General features: G+C 35.9%; 1 protein-coding gene across 1 annotated transcript; it reads right to left on the bottom strand.

Annotated features, from left to right (window-relative positions):
* Positions 1–231: 231 nt before the first annotated feature.
* Positions 232–17,443, bottom strand: SSX2IP (SSX family member 2 interacting protein). Its single transcript, XM_009982597.2, has 13 exons — positions 17,401–17,443; positions 16,409–16,575; positions 15,952–16,152; positions 14,023–14,133; positions 12,631–12,766; positions 10,910–10,985; positions 10,661–10,832; positions 7,236–7,386; positions 5,572–5,708; positions 4,977–5,150; positions 2,645–2,756; positions 513–633; positions 232–310 (listed from the first exon to the last, which is right to left on the bottom strand). Exons 1-13 carry the CDS (start codon positions 17,441–17,443, stop codon positions 232–234), a joined length of 1,680 nt encoding a protein of 559 aa, XP_009980899.1.
* Positions 17,444–19,042: the final 1,599 nt, after the last annotated feature.

The raw sequence follows: 19,042 nt of genomic DNA, 5'->3' as shown, positions 1-19,042 counted from the left end.
AGCCATGTGCACACACATACACGCAAACGCCACAATTCATCTCACCACATAATCCTCTAGAAGAATGATCAAACTCACAGCATTCTGTTTCACTTTAGAATGGTAAGTTTATGAACAAATCGCTAACAAAAGACCCAGCAGGCAACCCTAGGAAGTCTAAGGCAGTTGTTCTATGTGCAAGTTTCTACATAGCAGAGTGCCAACCCCAGAGTCTTCCCATGACTTCGTGCATTACTCGGTTTCTTTGTCGCTTTCCACCCACTGATTTGGCTTGCCATCTCCAGCAGGTTTTTTCGATGCAGCACTGGAACTGGGAAAAAGACAATGTTACAATGAAAATAAATTATGTTTCAGACAGAATACTGTTTTTATGATACGATGTTTAATGTGTTTTGCTATATATCAATCATAAGCCTTAGCTTAGGCTTTCTGTAAGTTATCACAACTTCGTCTCTGTGCTCTACATAGAGTTGAACACTAAAAATAACCATCTGCAATGTCATTTCAGATACCTGTTACGTGCAATATACTGAGATGTCTGGCAAAGTTCTGCTGAAATAGGACCACTCGACATACAGGGAGGTTTTCTTTGCTGAGATGTAGATCTTACTGATCGATTGTCTTGGTCAGAACCTAAGAGATACACATATCACCAGTTAAACTACAGTGAAATTGAAAACATTTGAAGGACTTGCTTCTTTATGTCTTTGGCTTAAAAAAAACCACTCCAAACATCTTACAGCATGTCTATAAGAAGTCTTGTTGTAGATCTGTGATAAAATTTTATAAGCACACAATGCTATTGAATGAAATTATGCTAAAATTAGGATTCTAACTTTGAAAATGAAGCATTTACACAGACAAAAACTGCTGTGAGCAGTCATATTGAAGTCAAGTTTAAAGTCACTCAAATGTGAAGTTTCTCACTTTACAATGGATAAAGCTGGTTTACTCCTTAAGCAAAAACTTCTCCAGCATGCACATACAATAATAAGCATCAACAGGAGAACTTCCAAACCTCTCAGAGTGTAGAGAAAAAAAAAAATAGAAGCAATAAGGTAGATACCTTAGCATTTCTATGAACTTAACCATCACTAAAGTCAATGAAAAGACATCACACTTGGGCAAGGCCGAATCAATCCCGCTAACTCTTCCTCACATTTAGATTTCACAGCTTTCATATGAAGTGGAAAAAAATAGAACGATTCTGTGTTCTACAGTATTCATCATAGCACTACAGAATTAAGAGCTTTTGGACAAGTGTTGTGAAAAAGGAAAGTTTAACATTTAACACAATTCTAATGATAACCTGTGGAGTATGATTCTCTGTGTGGCAAACATGTTTTTGTTTTCATTAGTATTATCCAGTAGCTTAAGACTGGCATTCTTCAATCTTCTGTATCCCATTTAGAAGATAAAAATATGGAATTAAGTACATCCAAAAACACTAGAATTTGGAAAAAGGCAATGAATCAAAAGATTTAGTGAAAAATAAACATTAAACAGATCTCAGGTTCCTCATAGATCACTAAATCAAGTAATTCCTCATGAGCAACAACCAAACAATCTCAATGCTGTTCCTAAAAATAAGTTTTCCTACTGTGGAAGATCATTTCATGTCACACTTACAGAAGCGCTACAGGAATTGCACAGAGGAGAAACAAGGGGAACCCAGAACACATGAGGCAGGCTACTTTATCTAACAAGAATACGAATTCAAGCTATTTTTACTTGCCTAGTGTTTCACACACTTATCTTTAAATGTCAGCTGCCACAACAAGCACCTATTTAACAGAGATTGTTGTTACATTTTCTTCTCTTGTCCCTTTTTTTTTGTCTGACCCTATCTCCTCACCCCTTAGGAAGTACTGAAGGCTCAGTGGTGAAGAACAGAACACTGCACATGCATATTCAGGCATGAAAGGATGGGAAATAAACTTACCAACTTGAAAGAAGAGAGAAAAAAGAAAGGAAGTAAAAAAATACTTCCAATAAAAATAATATTCCAAACTATATGTCATATAGCCATATTTTCAATTTTTTTCTGAAGAATTTATTCCTTTATGAAGATTTGAATCTTAAGATTCTATTATTTATTGCTCAAATTTATTTTCATTATCATTATGCTTTTCTCACCATTTTTTTTCCTAAGGATTCTTTCTTTACTGAATATATATGTGTGCACATGTTTAATACTGCCTCATCTCAAATAATTAATGCTGCCATCTCCACATTATAATGCTCTGTTTCCAAAACTTGTTTCTAATCTATATAGATCTCTATAGGTCACGATTTCTCCAACTGCCTTGACAATAAATATGCTTACATTTAATTTTATTTAGTCATTCTAAAAGTTCTCCGTTCTTTACAGCTGTGCTGTCAGGTACTTGACATTCACTAAATCACTTCACAAATATAAATTCATTTCACAAGTAATTATCAGGGAAGGACTTATCACGATTCTCTTTTAAAAAGGAGGTTTTGAACCATCAGTTACCCTGACAGGTAGAGGCATACAGAGACATGGTAAAATTTGTCTTGGGAAGTTCAGGTTTTTTAATAGTTTTGTTCATACTTGCATCTTCTAGTTGAAAGGGGGAAAAAGAAACACATTACAAGAACATAATTTGAACCAAATACTTGCTTCCTAAGAAGGCACTTGGAGTTGTCACGCTTTCAGAGTGCTTGTAATCAGTAGACATACTTAAGAACTGTTGCTTCAGCCATGCTCCTCTATCTTCTTCAAATGCCTTTCTCTAGGAAAAGAAATTACAGTTTACACTTATGACCACAGGAACAAGCTTAGTCCACATTAAATGGATGCTATTCTACCTAAGAGCGCAAAAGTTGTAATACGTCCATGTAATTAAGGAGAACCAGCAGTTTAACACAGAATTACAGTCATGTGAGCAAGCTTTTGACTCTGACAAGGATTAGCTGAGGAGGTATTTATTTACAAGTCAAACTTCACTGAGGTCTGACTAATCCTTTCATTTAACTGTTCTCCACACCAGAGACACAATCTCCTGTCACTGCCTCCTATGGTCCCCTTCCCCCTCAGCATAGCACTACCTCTTGGAGGTAGCCTTCATTTCTGGGCAGCTGCCAATAAGGATTACTGCTTAAAGCTCAACCATGAGTCTTCTCCTAAACAGATAAAAATGACATTGAAAACAGCACTGATTACTTCCATCCGAAACTGGAGCAGAAAGAAAGTTGTTTCATTTTCCAGTCACAGAAAAGCAAAGCAATAGCTAAAAGCCAACCTCCAAAAGATCCAATGGCTCTGGAATCAAACAACAAGCTATTTCATCTCCAAAAACTACCAGTGAAACAGGACATCCCCATTATATAAAATTATTTCTACTATGTCAGTATAAAATAGAGCAAGCTGAACTCCAGCGCAAGCTTTCATAAACACCTACAAACAGCACTGCTTCTCTTTTCACACTTAGGCATTTTAGCAAGGAGAAGCATGAGTAGTTACGCTTATGCTGCAATGAGGTCCTAGTCATTTCCAGTAAAACAATTATCATTTATTAATCACTCAAGACTTTCAAAGCTGAATTAAAAGTCCAACATGAAATTCATTAACTCATTAAAATGCAAATAAAATTAAGCCAAAAAGTTGAAGAATACATAACTATATGTATTAGAGTCAACATGTGAACTACTGTTGTGCCAGTATCTCAAGTGAAGTCTAAAGTATTTTATGTTCTTTACAATAAGTTTTACATCATAATAATAATAATTAAAAAACGCATCTTGAGTCAGCCAAATTGTCCATTTATCTCAATATTCTCCCTCCAACAATGGCCACGAGAGGTGCTATTTATGAGATCACATGAACCCGGCCACTTTCTGCAGTGCCTTCCCTCAGAAGTTCTCAGCCTCAAAAGTAATTTGATTAGAGATGTTGGAAGGCACCCTCTTATCCACAGATGGATACTAAAACGGGGGGATGTGTTGTTCATAAACTTGGACAACTGCTTTTTGAACCTGCTGGTATTGATTGCCTTCACAATCTCCTGTGGCAGCAAAATCCAGAAGTCAATTACTTGACATATAAAAATATACCTTTTTTGGATATATTTTAGGCTTAATTTCAAGGAGTTTCTATGAGTTTGCTCTAGTCCTAACCTTGAAAGATTTGATGAACAACAGTAACGCTTTCGTCTGACCAATCGAATCCACAATTTTATAAGTTTTAATCACATCCCACTCCAACTTTCTCCTCTGCGCATCAAAAGCGAGCAGTTCTGTAAGCAATGAATCTAAAGTCCATTTCTTTTTTCTTTCAATGGCTTTTTTCCCTGTTGTATCTGTACCATCATAGTTTTATGATTCCATCATCATGACCTCCTTTCCCTGCTAAACTTGTAAGCTCCTTGATGTTCTTGGCCTTAACTATTGGCTAGACCAAAAGACAGAGGCCAGAGCTCATTTAGACACATCTGCCCTGACTGCCTGCCAGTATGTGTGCCTACTGGCCAGCTTAACTACAAGAACAGAACAGACAATGGCCCTACTAAGGGAAAGGCAGCAATTTGCATTTCTGCAATAATCACTGGTTTTCACAAAAGTTTAGGAATTTTGTACCTTTGAGAATTCAACCATGCAGCCAAATCTGACTGAAATTTGCATAGGCCTTGCTTTCGTAGGAAACCAAACTTAAACTTAAGCAGCATCTAATAAAGAATCAGTGAATAAGTGAGTGATTTTTGGAAGTAGATATTTCAAAAGCTGAAACAAAAATGGGTCATCCCAGTTGCAGCAATTGTATTTTCCAATACACAAAATAAACTTTTTTTTTTAAATGCTAGCAGAATGCTAATATCATTGGTCATTGTAGGAGATCAAACAGATAACTGTTGGATGGCTGCACTTTAGTGTGTGTAACAGTAAAACTACTTAACAATCCTAACTCATCTTCCATAGCAGTTCCCTTCTCTAATACCTTCCCACTTTTCTAATACCTCAAGTCCTAATCTAATAGCAGCTTCTGTAAAACTTCTTCGTTCCTTCTCAAAATTCTTTCTTTGTTCTTGAAATAGCCTCCATTCTTCCTGAAGACGCTCTCTTTCTTCCAACAAATAGCAGTCCTGTAGCAACAGAGTGGTGTCATCGTCACATGGAGACATAAGCTGCTGCTGCAGATACAAAGCAACAAAAGACACAAACATGAATTCGGGAGCGACTGTTGAGGTGCAGTATTCCTACAGGTTCAGCTTTATCAGAAGAACTTTAAAACGGAAACAATGTAGTAAGTATCAAGTTGGTAGCTGGTAAGGTCAGAATTTCAGATGGCAAATAAAACATCCCTGTTCAGGCAGCAGACTTCAGCCTTCCTCAACTTTATTTATCCTCTAAAATTAATCCTACTAGGATTATAATCACATTAAATTACTAACCAATCCACTAGCACACCTATACTCAGACCAACCATTAAGATATCTTTAAAAAGCTTTATCAAAGAATGGAGAAATGCTCAGAGGTGAGAAAACTGGCACACTAAAAAACAAAGCAGCTTCGATTTAGTTGAGAAAAATAAGAAAAATTGAAGCTTACTACCTGTAAGAGCTGTTGCTGAGTTTTGATCATTTCTTTACATTGCTGAATCTCTAATTCCAGCTTTTCAGTTTCCAACTCATGGTCTTCTCTTGAAATGACATCTTTCTCATTCAAAGCTCCTGAATGTACACGTGACACTAAGGGGGGAAAAAAGCTACTTAAAAATCTCTCATATCAGGGGCTCATAACAATAGCAAAAGGTTTTAGACTATATTTGGTTCATCCTGAAAGACAGATACACAGTGTATTCAAAAGCACTTCTATCAGAGACAAGAGATCCAGAATTGGTGCTACACATGTAATTATGCAAAAAAAAAAAACACCAAACCCACACACTTCAGAAAAAAAAGGGTCAATGAAAAAACATAGCTGTTTCACACTCCCCAAGGTAAACCAAGTGTCTGCACTGCAATAAAACTGTCACACACAAAAAAACCCCACTTGTTTCAGCAGTTATTTGAAGAAAAGAAATGGAGTAGGTGAAAAGAAGGCTTCAGTTGTCATGCTGTTAGCCTATTCTTCTGAGCCCATTTTTGAAGGGCTTGTGTGTTCATAAAAATATGACAGTAACTATATTTATCGCAGATATAAAAAGACTTTTCCTTCAAGTCCTGTGAAGGAGAAATGGAGCTAACAAACATTGTGTGCATATTTTCATCCCAGTAAGAGAATGAAGTAGAAAGGAATAAAGTGTATTTTGTATGATTACATACTGCTTTATTTAATTTCATGCATAGCTAACACAGTGATTGTAATGAGCCAAGTTCGGATCCCCTGATGCCAGTGTTTGAACATTAATCGAATCCTAAAGATCTAGACACTGTGGTCATCTCTATAGATCTGAAAAACAAAAAGGTGACTCCAAGAAAACTGTAAATACTTGAAACATTTTTCTTGATGCTTACAACTGTTTTTTCAGTTATTTACATCAAATCAAGTATTACTCAGAACAAGTGTTCTTAAAATCCTTTCTATGGTATAAACATATTCTCATAGACCATCTGCTCTTTTATTTGCAATTGCACGCGTGACCTTCTCAGTCTTATTCTTGACTGCAAACATCCCTGTGGTAGCAGCAGCATTTGCTTGCATGGGAAAGCAATACTAGGAAAGAATTTTACATATTTTTAGCCGTCTTTTAATGCTGCTTAACAGCTGGAAACGAGCAGAGTCCAGCACCATACCATGAGCCAGTTCGCTTTAGAATGCCACAAGAAGCCTCAGAAGGTATGGACATGGCAAGACTAGACTCTTGAGAAGGATTTACATATTTTCCAACCAATTACTTCAAATTGTTATATCTGCATTAGTTGAACATCTAAAAAAGGTGGTGAAAGGCAACAAATATTACTACAGAGCATGTACTTTCAAAAGAATTGTTATTATTTCTTCAGAAAGTTACTGTTTACTGTATCAAACTATAATCGTGTCCTTTCTCATGGTAACAGGCTTGGTAAGCAATTGCTTCCCTAACTACCTGCAATTAAAACTCAAACAGAAAAACGCCAATCACAAGCCCTTTCGAAACATCTACGAGGTCACAATTCCTTCAATTTTAGCTTACTGGCTGTCTAAGCTAAAAGGAAAGTAAATCATAAGAGCATGATAACAAATAGAATTATCAGTAGGATTTTATATGTACATTTAATATAGTTAAACAGCACCTTGGTTATCCAGCTTTTCAACATGATTTTTCAACATTCTCCATTGTTTTCTAATGCTGTTGGTAAGCTGCTCTCGCACAGTTTCACAAGACAGTTCCCACATATTCTCTTTATTTAACTCTCCAATATCTTCCTCCAGGTCTGACAGCACCTGTAGAAGCAGAAACAAAAAGCTGCAAACCACTCCACCACTCCAAATACATGTATTTATTTGTTTAAATACGTATATGGATTTAATTTACTGAAGAGAAGGAGAAACCCTTATATACGGGAAAGCTTTTTCCATTTAGGGAAATCTGACTGTCAGGGAGTTCAGTTCCCTGACGCATAATGATGAAGAGACAGAAGTGACCTAGCAGTCTCCAGAACCTCATCACAGAGAGAATGTATCAGCTAGCAAGATTCACTCACCCTCAAAAATCTTCAAGCTAGAGAAGTTCGGACTGCTGAGTTCTGCTGCCAAACTTAAGCAGTAGCTGCCCATAAACTCACTATGCAGCATGAACAGGATTTAAGACAAAGATTTTCTCCTGTTGAGAATTAATTTGTCTCTGTCTTATTTTTCTCCATGATAAAAAAACCCACAACACACTGAAGGTAGAGTAGAACTAGCACCTCCCTCTCCTACTTCCATTTTACATTACTGTTCAAACATCAGACTTGACTGCTATCTCAAAGAACTATGACATAAAAGTCTAAATGGTCCAAAGAAAACTAGCCCAGGACAATTTAGTATATTTAAATTGAAAAGCTATAGCCATTTCAATACTCCACTCTTCTCAAGCATCTAAACCATTCTATACAATCCCCTTCATCTGCAAGTAGATAAGAAAAATGAGAAAGGAAGTACAAAAACAAGAAGTTCAAAGGCATCAGAGGAATTCATTTATATATGCAACCAGTACTTTCTTTCAAACCTGGGTCACAGGAGATCCTAAGGAGCAAAACAACAGCTAAAAAACAACCACCACAAGAACAGCAGGTTTTTGGCTTGGGTTTTTTGTTTGGTTTTGGGGTGTTTTTTTTTGTTGGTTGAAGAGTTTTATGTCACTTCAAAAAGAAACATCTTGTTTGTTTACTTATATTTATATATCCTGACACAATGAAAGTCCAATCTGGAGTAGGCCTCTGGATAGCACTGTGATAATATGACAGTCTGGCTGGTTTCGTGGCTGTTATTTTGCGATGGAAGCAAAATGATAAGTGATGCAACCACATCACCAGCTGCCACACTCCAAGGTGTACCTTTCCTTCTAAGACTCATTATAAAACAGCATTTCCAAGTAGAAATGCAATGTTTGGGTGGGTTTTTTTTCATACCAAAATTTTGAAAGAGTCACAAACAAGTATGAACTATCAGATGTGATGTTTTAAACAGAAATTTATTTTCAGACATTTACAAAGCAAATCAGTACTACTAACCAAAATACTGATACATGTAAGATACACATTGTGGCATATACTAAGTCTTAAATACATTTTCTATTTCTGCAAAACTGTAACTTCTGGCAAAATTCTATCTCTTTATATTAATTTGACAAATGTAAAAAAAAAAAAAGCAGTGTCCCTATCATAACAAAAACTATTCCCAACTCTAGAGTGGCATGAAATTAGAGAAGGCGTGAAAGAGATTAAATGGAAAAAATCCGAAACAAAAACAACAACAAACAACCCTCAACAAACCAAAAACCCCACACCACCCTAAAACCCTGCTGAAATAGCTCCACTTAAGGCTTGCATCTAGTAAGTACTTTATTACTATTCTACCACTAGAAATTACTATTGTCTAGTAAGTAGTTGTTCTGCTTAATTTGGTTAATTAGTACTATTACAAGAGAACCGATCAGAAGTTTGGTGCAGACTTTTAATCTTTTCTTAGTAATCTATTATTGCTACAACAGTTAACAAATACTTGTCTAATCACCCAAGAACGGTGAATTTTAGAGCACTAAGTCCCAGTTTTTCCTCAAGTTTGTTTCAATGCACAAGTTTATAAAGACCTCATTCCCACAGCTGGATTTTCAGCAGCGTACTCAAGTTTGTGCCAAACACTGCTGGCATCACTGAAATCTTAAAAGCGGAAGATTCATTTACAGAACTGGTACCTGATTATGCTTTATACTATAATTCATACCCAACATCCATTACTGAAGATCAACTTCTTGTTGCTGAGCCATAGCAATAATTAGATCTAGTGATCTCCTATATGATGAACTTTTAAGGTAAAGGTTTTAAGGTTAACACCCTGCACATTACTGGCTACTTCACTAAATACACATGGGAGTCATTCTGTGTGGTACAGGGAGCAAGTCATCTGGTCAAGTTAAAAGTTTATTCACATCTTAGAAAGAAGTGGCGAGAGAGAGTCCAGCACTTTTCTACACAGCGCATTCTGGGGCTGGACAAATGCACCCGAGATGGCTCAGAAATAAAAAGGAAGTAGTACAGCAACTTGAGCAGAACAGAGGACGTTCTGTAATGGCAAGCACTAAATTTCATAAAAACAGCACACTCTGGAAGGCTCCATCTACACATATTCTCACGTATCAACATGTGCTATTTACTATCATAGGAAATAGTTCATGCTCTGTTCTGTAGAGTATCCATATTCTCTTAATATCCTGCTACTAGTACACCGTCAATCTTGAAAGATTCCTAGAATCTAGCTTTTATGCATGTGTTCTGTATGCCCAGGGATGCTCCTTCTCTTATTGCTAAGCAAAATCTTAGTTAGCCTTCTAGATTAATTTAGATTATTCCCTACTTCACTCTGACATCAAAACAGAACTGCAACTTCTAGCAAGGAATCAGTAAAAGGAATAAACAAACTCTCTGATAAATAATGAACGTACAGAGTGCTGTTCCATAAAAATAAAGTATCCTGTGTGAACAAAGAAATACATAAAACCTGGAAACAAACAAAAAACCACACAAACCATTTTACTTGGAAATCAAACATTTTCCTTTAACATACCAGCAGCTCTGTAACAGAAACTAACAGCTACTCTAATCCATGTACTACAGGAGTGTGCCCTAACTACATTTCCTCCACCTCCATGGATTCTATGGGAAGCCTGGTTTCTTTGCACAAGCACCTTGAAAGCTAGCATCAACATCTTAGAACAGAAGGGAGACAAAAAGCCATAAATGCATAGTTATATAGAACTACATACAGGTACCCACTGCATTTAAAATCCATTCAAAGTATACTTTTAAGCTGTCCATTGACTGACTGGGAAGAATACATTGGTTATTGTTCAGACCATAGAACATTTAAACACAGACGGATTTCAAGCACAGCACAGGATGTGCAATCCACTACAAATTCCATAAGAAGTTTACCTTTTTTTTTCCTTAATGATCAAATTTCTCCAGCACTAGACTAAACTACCACACAAATTTAATTTTAACTGAAGAATACTTACTGGTCCCTCTTCAGACCTTTCTTTAGGTTTCTGTTTCTGTGGTGGGAGAAGTGAAATAATCTCTTTCTTCATTTGCTGAAGAAGTTTTTTCAGCTCAGCATTTTCCACTAAAAGCTGTTTTTGGCGTTGTTCATAATCACTTAACAGAACTTTGTACATTTCTTCTTCATTTCTGTAAGAAGAAATCTTATAGTAACAACATAACAGTCATAATATATGCTTCAATTAATATTGTTCTAAGATAACTACCTGGCTTCTGTCTTATCAGTCCTCCATGCACCTCTCTTCCCATCAGCTCTACCAACATAATTTAGAACTTCCATAGCTACAAATGAAAAGGATATTTCAATCTGTGAAACAATATGCAAATATACAAACATTTGGACGACATTGCATTTATCTATTTTTCATTTACACATGGTTATTGTCAAGAGATCACATTACCTAAACATCTCCCTCAGTCTTCAGACCCATATGAAACCACAATGCCCAGCTTAACAAAATAAGAATAAGACAACCAAGGAAAGAAGATAATTTTTGTGTTTGGAAACTCAGAGGGACGTATTCTCATCCTATCTTATTCTTTTTATGCATTTCTTAATGGCACTTTCAATCTTATTTCACCCTTTATATCAATGGTGTATAAACTCTAACCTCTCTTCTGGCAACAATGCCAGTTTTATCTCCAGCTTAGAGTAAGCAAGTTCCTGACATTTCACAAAGTGTTCCTCAAACCAAAGGCTTCTCTGCCCACATTTGAAGAAAAAAAACAATACAACAAAAACGCCAAAACAACATATCACTACAGATTAGTAGTCTAAATTCAATTTTAGTTAGCTATCAAGCAAAGAGTAACTAGATTTAAAACCTCGTTATTTTGACTTCATTGATATTTGAGCGAGTATTAGCCAACTGGAGTCAAGAACGTGCCACAAGTAAGTTTTGCTGACCTCAGGGTGAGGCTTCTAGAGATTACTGACTGATACCTAAAGATATTCTGTAGCCAAAACAGGTGTTCCTGATATAGTGTCCTAAGCTTGTTTGGCTTACACAAGCACTTTCAGAAAACTAAATCAGCAGAAAACCAAATCAGCAGAAAAACAACTTGGCAATAACATGAATAGTATTCTTCTGGTTTAGTGAACTAAACCAGCCTTCTAAAATACAACATGCACTACAGGTGGCAAACAGCTGAGTGTTTGAGGGGTGGCAGGAGGGATAAGAGAACAGGACTTCCCTTACACTGAAGAAAAATTATATAAAAACTCAAAGGCTAGATATATGAACCAAAACTTGCAGATATTTTTAATCAATTACATAACACCGACACCTATTTTCAGCAACACACCACAAAAACACTATACTCGTGCTAAACAGCACTGATGAATACCTTTAAAACAATTTTTGGGCAGCATGACATACAAGTACTCATATAAAAAAGGAGACTTCATTTCTCCTTATTTCGCATAGCACTAGATGCTATGTCTATCTTACATTACTTCCTCTCTGAAATTTCTCATTGCATATGTTAACATTAGTAGACCAGAGTATCCCACGGGAAAAAAAAGCTCAAGCAGTGTCCCTTCCTGATTGTAACTGGTGGGCTTATACAGTGTTTATAACACTCTCCAAAGTCTTGTAATGGTAGTAGTAGCAAGAAAGTAGATAAGACAGAGATTTAGCTTAGGAATGAATTCCAAGTAATTCTCCTTAGCAAAAAAGCTCATTTTGTAAAGATCTCCATCTTGGTTTGTGCTTGGTAAACAATCTTATGGAACACGATATAAAGTCTATTAGCCTTACACAGTCAGCTGACATGAAATATTACATCTTTTATGTAAGATTTTAACATCTAAATAAAAATCTCAAGAGGAGGGCCACGTTGACTTTAAAGATACCCAGAACAAATCTAAACAATTTGAACATACAGACTATGCTATTTTGCTGTAGTAAAATTCAGAGCTACTTACCTATCTTTTTATCCTTTTTGTTCATGACTAATTGATGTAAGCGTTCCTTTAATTTGTTATATTCTCTCTCTTTCCTTTTCATATCATGATTGTACTGTGTAGCTCTACTTGAAATTATGTTCTGTAACTTCTGTACCTAAAAGCAACCCCATAAAAACTGTATTTCTTCAACCAAAGCATAAACACAAAAATTTATTCAGAAAACCAGAACAAATATGTGAAGCAAAATGACATTTCTATTAAACTGTATTTATTGTGAAAGGAAGTGACATAAGGAAACCAAGAGAACGCTCCCAACTCATGGATTCTGACCTCAGACTTATCTCAGAGATTTTAGTTTCTTTTCTGCAGAAATCAACACCATAAGCAACATACTATAATACTATAGCTCCTCTCAAGTATAACTGAACTTGTGTTCTGGCAATTCATGTAACCTTCTTCAACACCGTTACTGAACAGAGCACAGAAAGATATATTTTTGGTTTTGGTAATTCATGTTCGGGACCTAGTTTAACTCTAAAGTATGCTTGTTTGGTTTACACAAAAAAAAAATTAATTTCTTCTTCTTCTTTTGGGCAGCAGGATTCTAGAAGTCAGACTATTCCATTTGGTCTAAAAGAACACTAAAACATATCATAAAGCTCAATTTTGGCCTGTACTGTTAACACCTGGTGTTTGGGTTTTTTTAATCGTCCATTTTAGCCTTACAAACATACAGCGAATTCAATATTTTAAGCTGGAAATTTAGGATGTTCAGTATATACAGTACTCTGATTGCTAACTGTATGAATGTTTATGAACACAGAGAACACTCACAAAAACTTAAGTGCCATGTAAAGTACAGTGTGGGGGAAGGAGCACAATGGAAACAAATCCCAAACTAAGCAGTGTCTTGGATTTCAAAGTGTTTTGTAATCTTGGTTCTTCCAAGACTCTCAAGTTTAATGAGACTGTGCTTTAGGGCTGGGTTTCCCCACAGCTCCCTTCTTTTTGGACTTTTGCTCTTGTCTAAAATATAAAAAAAAAAAAACACCACAAAACCAAACAAGCAAACAAACCACCAAAGAAAAGTTCCTATACACATACGTTTGAGGATGATTTTTTTGACATTTTCAAAAATTCTAAGATAAAGCTATGTTCAAAAGCACAGAAAGCCTCAGAAAACTGCACATGTGCATTTCTGTGGTATTCTCTATCATTGTTATAACTTGGACCTTTCCCTTACAGAACCTATTTATCCATATGTAACATGTCAATTTCACTTTGGTGAAAGACAGTATTTACCAACCAAAAAAGCATTCAAAGTGAACAATTATAAGACTCCTTGCAAAAAAAAAAAATCACATTATTGAATATCTATGTAATGACATGTTAATGTACACAACAACTCACTTCATCCTTTTCATTTTTTAGTAACTGGTGCAAATTTCTGTTCTTGCTTTGCAGTTGTCTGTCTCTTTCCTGAAGTCCAACTATTTCCCTTTTAGATAATTCCAACTGTTCCTAGAAAGAGCATTGACAGTTCAGTATCAACAAGAATTAATAGCAAAGGATTAAAAAAAAATTAACACAACAGAAAAAAAACAACACCCAAACCAAACTTCCAAACCACCTCACTTGAAAGTAAACCAGCCTATATATTTGATATCTGATGTTCTGAGGATGATCTTGCATTCTCAATGACAAGTTAATTCTATTTTGTAGAGCAAGAAATACGATTCTCCCATACAGGAAATACTCCTGCTCACAAGAAACAAAAAATTAGCTTGGTATTTAACAGATATTATCTTATACTGTTAATACTTTTTCATTAAGTCAGGATTCTGTAAACATATCTATACTGTGACACTGAGGCAGATCCTAAGCCACCTGTATGAATTTGAGACTACAGTATTACTGGAATGCTTCTGTTAAATAATCAAGGGAACAATTAACACAGATACGCAGACTGTGACTATAGCAAAGCAAAGGGGACATTTCACATATACAGAGTAAGGCTAGACAGATGATCTCATTATAATAGATTATGCAAAACTAGCATTTTAGAACTCTTTTTCCACAAGTACGAGACTCAAACAAACCTGAAATTGCCAACTTAAATAACAGAGTCAAACACTACATACAAGCTCTTTTTCTTCATGTGTGTAGTGAGCTACAAATGTGTAGAGATATTTAAGCAACAAGAACTTCTAAGCAAGCCACATCTGAATACAGGTAACACAGTAGTGGAAGTCAAGAGGATTGCTGCATGGTATCTGAAACAACTTGCATGAGAAACCTTATAAGCTGACAGATAAATTAAATGCCCTGGGATTGAAGTAGTACTAAAGAGTTTCTCCTCCTTTCACCTTAAAACCATTTGTCTAGAGAAAGTAACTATGGTGTTCTGTAACCTAACGTTATGTAGTGTTTGTATACACATGAGTGCAGTCATACATGATTTTTAATGTCACATCAAAATGCTTCTACATCGATGACCAATCTCAACAGAAAGACTACTATGATTTTGAGAATCTACAGCAGTATTTGTCAAGGAGAGAGTGCTGGCCAGCCTTAGTGAAAAGCAAGCCTAAAAGGCCCTGAACCATGCATTGAAATATTTTTTTTAATTTATTTTTTATTTTATTGACAGAATCAAGGGAAGAACAACACTCGTCTAATATGACAGCACATACAAACACCCATGAAGTAGCATAGGCTATGCACTTCCAATATATCAGCTACTCCGCAGTGACTGGCCTTGTGCACGTATTTATCCTGTGATAAAACGAAGTTTAGTAACTTCAGTTGTGACAACAGCTTCCAAACAATTCTTACAAAGAGACTTCGTAATTGGCTACCCAAGGAATCCAACAGCAATTGAAAAAAATACGTGGAAAAAAGCTACAGATATGGAGACTGATGACAACACTGTGACACACTAGAAACGCTACCTACACTTTTACTTGTTACAATGATATTGGGAAATTTATCTTTTAGAGATGGATTTACCCTTTTAAGTGATACTGAATGATATGAACTGAAGTGTTTCGCATTTTCACCCACAGCATGCATTAACACTTCCAATTGAAGAGCCTTCCCTCTTTCTTGATTAAACAAGCCATAATTCTCAATAAGCTTTTAGTTCTCCAATTAATATTTTGTTAACTCTAAGTTTTCAACTGGAAAAAGACTTTAAAAAAAACCAAAAATGCACATAAAATTACAGTTGCAGATTAGTACTGGGGAGAAAAACAAAAAAAGCCACTCACTGTTAAGAACGTACAGTATCTGCTAAACATAAGTGCTGCATAATATTGGTGGAATTATCCTGTTTTCTACCTTTAATTTAGCATAGCAGTTCTGTAAGTGATCCATATCACTACCCAGTTTCAGCTGCTGCATTTCCACTTCTTCCTGGGCCCGAAGGTTCTTGTGCTGCAGTACAAGCAATTCATTCATGCAATTTATAATAGATATTAAATTTAATTCTTTTCCTTTGGACTCTGCATAAATAGACGGAAAGCCCAACGTTGTCAACTCCTGGTAGAAGACAAAGAGGAGAGAATAAATAACTGGATCAATCACTCACAATTCTCCAAAAGAGAGAAACAATATCAGGTGAAATTCTATACGAAGTAGGAGGGCAGGGGGGAAAGAAAACAAAATAATCTTATTCCCCACCAACTTTGGCTTCTGAGCCTTGAGAAAGAAGCCTTCTTAATCCAGTGAATCTTTACTACCATAACTGATTTAACGTCACCTTCACACAACCTCCAATAAACAAGATCTGGCTTACCCTATTGAGATAGGATATACTCTGTTCAATATTCTCTTCTGTGCAGAAGGCACTGAAAAAGCTGTGCATGCTTTTGGATGAAGGCAGTGGCAAGCGTAGCACTTGTGAGTTCATGCTTGGGGGAGATATCTTTTTTTCTGAGGTATATTGAAAAATATTTTTGCTATCTAAAAGTCAAAACATTAAGAAACAAGTCAGGGCTAATAATTTAGGACATCACATTTAAAAAACAACAACAAAAAAACACAAATCCCCAACTACTCAAATTATTATTTACAGAAATTTACAAGTCTAGAGATTAATATATGTCATTCTAGATGAAATTCTAAACAATTCACAATGAAAAATTGATAAAATTCCACTGAAGATTTAAACACTCATTAACATTTTAAGATATTATATCTTTCAAATTGTACTTCTCCACCAAGGAAAAAAACAATTGCCCAAACTTTCTTCCTAATTGGCTTGCTACAAAACAATTTTTTTTTTTTTTTTTTTACACAGGTGCAAAAGCTGTGCATTTAGTGAAAATTCTTATAGAACATATGATATCTTTATTCATATTAAGTATATGCTATAGTTTATTCTTCCACTAGGTAAGAGCAGGCAAGAAAATATTTACTCCTTTAACAAATTTGTAATCAATTTATGGAGGCAATAGAATTTAGAACAAATAAATAACCTCTGAAAACGCAAGATATGCTGAAAGGTGCCATTAAAAAAAGACTGACAGAAAAGTCTTACGACCTTTTTATATATATATATATGTGTGTGCGTGCATGAGTGAAAGGACAGTATTTTACAGCAGCATTTCCATAAAGACTCAATCCAAAACAAAGCACTGTATGTACTACACGTTATTTAACATTCTGCTTAACTAGTCAAGTACGTCATGCACAAAACTCCAATCTCTCTCTCTCTCTCTCTTCAGCAGCTATAACATCACTAGTAAAGCTAGCAAATCCACTAAATTCAAAATATTACCAGTTTACCTGATGACAGCACTGGCACAGTAATAGTCTTCCAATCTCCCATAGCAACAAAGACAGGCAGGGTACCTGAGCAACTGGTTCAGCAGTGAAGTATTTAGTACAATTGCTGGCAATGTGTGTTACGTAGGCATCTCCTAAAATAGCAAGAGCGTTTTAGATTAACAATAGCAGCTAATACAGCTAGAAGATTAAAGCAGGCATAGGAAACTGACTATTGGACTTGAGCCACACGAAATTTTTCTACTTCTTCACACAGCACTTAAAACACAGTAAGCACAGCAAATAATATGCTGCAAAAACGATGCACCTATCTATCTTTTGCTATCCTTAAACTTTACTAAGTCTTGTAAACCATTAATTAAAGCTAAAATGCCATACACACACAAAAATAATAAAGACTCACACTGTAGGTAACTCAGTTGTTTATGTTGATATACAGCAGAGAAAACATAGCAAGCCAAATATTGAACATCTTTCTGTTATATAACCAGGAAGCAATTTTATTAAGACAAACTTATGTGAAGTTTTAACACAAATCTGGGAGGGATTATTACTTAAAGAGAAGGATGATAAAGGGTCTAGAAAAGATATATTGGCAGAGAGAAGGCAAAGGAACTTCAGTAAATATTTAACCATTTAAATTTAACTTAACCTACACACTTAGTTACATTGCCTTTCCCTGGCAAGTAGTTTGGTTCTTTGCGGAATCTCTAAAATTGTTGAAGAAAACAAATAGGAGAAGCCTTACCCTGTTGGCACAGCCACTCAGTACAGCACTGGCCCTCTGGAAACCAAAGCAAAGTCACACATTCAAAAGGAAGAGCAAACTGATTGTCCCCTCACCCTACCTCCACCGCCCAGTAAGAAGGCACATAATAGCATTAGACTGGAAACTTAAATCCAGATTGAATGCTTAAGATTCAGACAGTGCAACCCATGAGCTCTTACGTGAACAATGATACTTCAGAGTAAATAAACTTCCCACCTGACAGAAAAGGCGGCTCCCTTTTTTCAGTTAACACTTTGGAACAAAGTCTCATTTTAGATGGACTCTGTAGACTTTTAGAGCATAGGGATGTTTTCCCCTAAACTCCTGCCAATGTTCCAATAAATGCAATCTGGATAAGAAACTTCTAAAGTTCTGACTATGAAACCTTGTATTTTTATCACTGTGGAAAAAGCTATCATTTCGGGAAAAAAAGAAGGGGGGTGGAGCATATTCTGGTATCCACAAGGTCTCTTGAGAATACAAGAGACAGTAAAAATCCTTATCAACATTTCAAAGTGCAGAATGCAGCACCCAAAGTAACACCAAGTTTTTGAGACCATACTAGTGCACAGCCATGTTACAGAATGCTCAGTGCTAGAAATATTCATCCAACTGGATATTTTATTTTCTTCGGGTTCATAACTTTACTTGGAAAAAGGTAAACAGTTGTTCCTCAGATGAGTTGAAAGCTTGCAGAAACTACTAAATTACATATCAGAAAGTACACATAAGGTGGCAAGAAAACACAGTCAATGCAACAATCTAGCGGCTGCTTTTGTTTAAGAAATGGGGTTTTCGGCTTTCTCTCTGCCCATATTCATTTATTCACATTTTTTGCCCTGTAAAACCAAGGTATCCATAAATTAACAAAGT

The sequence above is a fragment of the Tauraco erythrolophus genome, chromosome 10, assembly GCF_009769465.1.
Source record: "Tauraco erythrolophus isolate bTauEry1 chromosome 10, bTauEry1.pri, whole genome shotgun sequence".
In the NCBI taxonomy this organism is placed as follows: Eukaryota; Metazoa; Chordata; class Aves; order Musophagiformes; family Musophagidae; genus Tauraco; species Tauraco erythrolophus.
Note: the sequence above shows the minus strand (reverse complement) of the source record. Positions and strands in the feature narration are given on the sequence as shown.